The following is a 3,075-nucleotide window of genomic DNA, read 5'->3' as shown; positions in this document are numbered from 1 at the left end:
TCCTGGAGCTCCCAGCCCAGCCCCCACCTCCCCCGAGCCACTTTTTTTCCCATTTTTTGGGGGATTTCGGTGTCCAAGCCCCCAAATCTGCCCCTTCCCAGCCCGATCCCGGCATTCCTGGAGCTCCCAGTCCAGCCCTGACCTCCCCCCAGCCACTTTTTTCCCATTTTTTGGGGCATTTTGGTGTCCAAGCACCCAAACCTGACCCTTGTTTTCTCCCATTTCTTGGGATTTCAGTGTCCAACCCCCCAAATCTGCCCCTTCCCATCCCAATCCTGGCATTCCCAGAGCTCCCAGCGTGGCCCAGTCCAGCCACACTCAGCCCTCACCTCCCCTTGGCCTTTTTCCCCCCATTTTTTGGGGGATTTCGGTGTCCAAGCACCCAAATTTGCCCCTTCCCAGCCCAACCCTGGCATTCCTGGAGCTCCCAGTCCAGCCCTGACCTCCCCCCAGCCACTTTTTTCCCATTTTTTGGGGCATTTTGGTGTCCAACCCCCCAAATCTGCCCCTTCCCATCCCAACCCTGGCATTCCCAGAGCCCCCAGCCCAGCCCTGACCTCCCTCCAGCCACTTTTTTTCCCCATTTTTCCACGATTTCGGTGTCCAAACCCCCAGAACTGCCCCTTCCCAGCCCGATCCCGGCATTCCCAGCCCCACCTGCTCGGCCAGCTGGTGCTTGTGCTCGGCCGAGGTCTTCTCCAGGTCGGCGATGCGCAGCTGCTGCTGCTGCACCACCGAGCGCAGGTGCTTGATGCAGTTGTGGTTGGGCAGCTCATCCTTGGGCATTTCCAAGCTGCCAGGAGAGTGGAAAAAAGGTTGGAGACCCCGAATTAGGGGAATTGACACCTTCCAGAGTTCATCCAGGCGTGGAAGCCCACGGAAGGAAGGCCCTGAGTGCCAGACTGGGGGGAGAACTTTGGGAATAATGCACTAGAAATGGGGATTTTCCTCCTCCAAAGCCTCCTGGGCTGTTCCAAACAGCTTTTTCCATGAGGAAATTCCTGCTGCTGTCCATCGTGACCCTCTCCTGGAGGAATCTGGGGCCATTTCTCATCCTGGTGTTCCCTGGGAGCAGAGCCCGACCCCAGCCAGCTCCGCTCTCCTGTCAGGGAGTTGTGGGGTGAAAAGGTCCCTCCTGAGCCTCCTTCGCTCCAGGCTGAGCCCCTTTCCCAGCTCCCTCAGGAGTTCTCCAGACCCTCCTCCTGCTGGCCCAGCCCTTGGCCAGCTCTGGCCACGCTCTGGCCCCTCAGTGTCCCTGTGGCCATGAGGGCCCAGAACTGGACCCAGGTGTGGCCTCAGCAGTGCCAAATCCTTCCCGACCCTTTCCCTGCAGGATCTTGGACTTCAAACCCTGGTAGATCCCAATTCCAGGGGCTGGAATGACTCTGGGAAGACCCAAAAAACTCCAGCACCCAAGGGACTGAAATTCTTGCCCGTCCCTTCCTGAGCTGAGCCAAGGGAATTCAGGAAGAAATGGGTTGGACTTAAAAATCCTTCCCTGCAGCACCTTGGACTTCAAACCCTGCGAGATCCCAACCTCAGGGTCCATCCCGAGGCCATCCCAGAGCCTGGAATGAGCCTGGGAAGACCCAAAAAGCTCCAACAGCCAAGTGAGCTAAAGAAGAAACGGGTTCCACTTCAAAAACCCCTCCCAATCCTTCCCTGCAGCACCTTGGCCTTCAAACCCTGCGAGATCCCAATCTCGGGCTCCTGCCTTGAACCCCTGACCCTTCCCGTGCCCACCCTGTGGCCCTCCCTGTGTCCATCCCAGGACCCTTCCTGTGCCCACCCTGTGGCCCTCCCTGTGTCCATCCCAGGACCCTTCCCGTGCCCACCCTGTGGCCCTTCCTGTGCCCACCCTGTGGTCTTCCTGTGCCCACCCTGTGGCCCTTCCTGTGCCCACCCTGTGGCCCTTCCTGTGCCCATCCCTGTGGCCATCCCAGGACCCTTCCTGGTGCCATCCCATGGCCATCCCAGGACCCTTCCCATGTCCATCCCAGGGCCATCCTGGTGCCATCCCAGGACCCTTCCCATGCCCATCCCGTGTCCATTCCAGGACCCTTCCCATGCCCATCCCAGGGCTATTCCAGGGCCCTTCCTGTGCCCATCCCAGGACCCTTCCCGTGCCCATCCCAGGACCATCCTGGTGCCATCCCAGGACCATCCTGGTGCCATCCCCGGGCCCTTCCCATGCCCATCCCAGTGCCATCCCAGGACCCTTCCCGTGTCCATCCCAGGGCCATCCTGGTGCCATCCCAGGACCCTTCCCGTGCCCATCCCGTGTCCATCCCAGGATCCTTCCCATCTCCATCCCAGGGCCATCCTGGTGCCATCCCAGGATGCTTCCTGTGCCCATCCCACAGCCCTTCCCAGTGCCACCCCATGTCCACCCCAGAGCCCTTCCTGGTGCCACCCCATGTCCACCTCAGAGCCGTTCCAATTGCCACCCCATGTCCACCCCACAGCCCTTCCCAGTGCCCATCCCACAGCCCTTCCTGCTGCCACCCCATGTCCACCCCACAGCCCTTCCCGTGCCCATCCCACAGCCCTTCCCAGTGCCACCCCATGCCCATCCCACAGCCCTTCCTGCGACCACCCCATGTTCATCCCATGCCCATCCCACAGCCCTTCCCGGTGCCACCCCATCTCCACCCCAGAGCCCTTCCCGGTGCCATCCCCCGGTGTCCATGCCCATCCCGTGCCCGTCCTCACCCACATCCCTGCTCGCAGGTGACCGGGCGCTTGGGGTTGTGCTCGCAGTCGTTGAGGTGGGCCATGAGGTTGTCGAGGCGCACGACGGCCGTGCAGCCGAAGACGGCGTTGTCGCAGGTGATCTGCAGCTTGGAGAGCATGTTCCGCATGATCCGCGGCACCGGGCGCAGGTGGGCCACCGTCACCACGCTGCGGTCCACGGGGCACGTCTGCTGCTGCGAGAACCACTGCGTGATGCAGGCATTGCAGAAGGCGTGCTCGCAGTGCGGGGCCTGCGGGGAACGAGCCCGGAGTCACGCGCGGAACCGCTCGGGGATGGCTCGGGGATGGGTCAGGGGATCAGCCAGGGATCGCTCGGGGATC

At 62.0% G+C, this 3,075-nt stretch overlaps 1 protein-coding gene and 1 long non-coding RNA gene across 2 annotated transcripts in view; both read right to left on the bottom strand.

Annotated features, from left to right (window-relative positions):
* LOC121660827 overlaps nucleotides 1–649 on the bottom strand; it is a 911-nt gene extending 262 nt beyond the window's left edge. Inside the window, exon 1 of the long non-coding RNA XR_006014787.1 lies at nucleotides 330–649. This is a non-coding gene — a long non-coding RNA (uncharacterized LOC121660827). The remainder of the gene's footprint in view (nucleotides 1–329) is intronic.
* The window catches only part of RNF41 (ring finger protein 41), a 14,894-nt gene that overhangs the window by 2,765 nt on the left and 9,054 nt on the right, over nucleotides 1–3,075 (bottom strand). The window contains exons 4-5 of the mRNA XM_042020341.1: nucleotides 2,713–2,984; nucleotides 658–793 (exon numbers count right to left, since the gene is read on the bottom strand). Of these exons, the coding sequence (XP_041876275.1) occupies nucleotides 658–793; nucleotides 2,713–2,984 (408 nt within the window). The remainder of the gene's footprint in view (nucleotides 1–657; nucleotides 794–2,712; nucleotides 2,985–3,075) is intronic.

Source organism: Corvus kubaryi, unplaced genomic scaffold (assembly GCF_017639235.1).
Source record: "Corvus kubaryi isolate FWS band 111438036 unplaced genomic scaffold, C.kubaryi_AGA036_p1.0 36964, whole genome shotgun sequence".
Taxonomy (NCBI): Eukaryota; Metazoa; Chordata; class Aves; order Passeriformes; family Corvidae; genus Corvus; species Corvus kubaryi.
The sequence above is the reverse complement of the archived record's forward strand: the minus strand, read 5'-3'. Positions and strand labels throughout refer to the sequence as shown.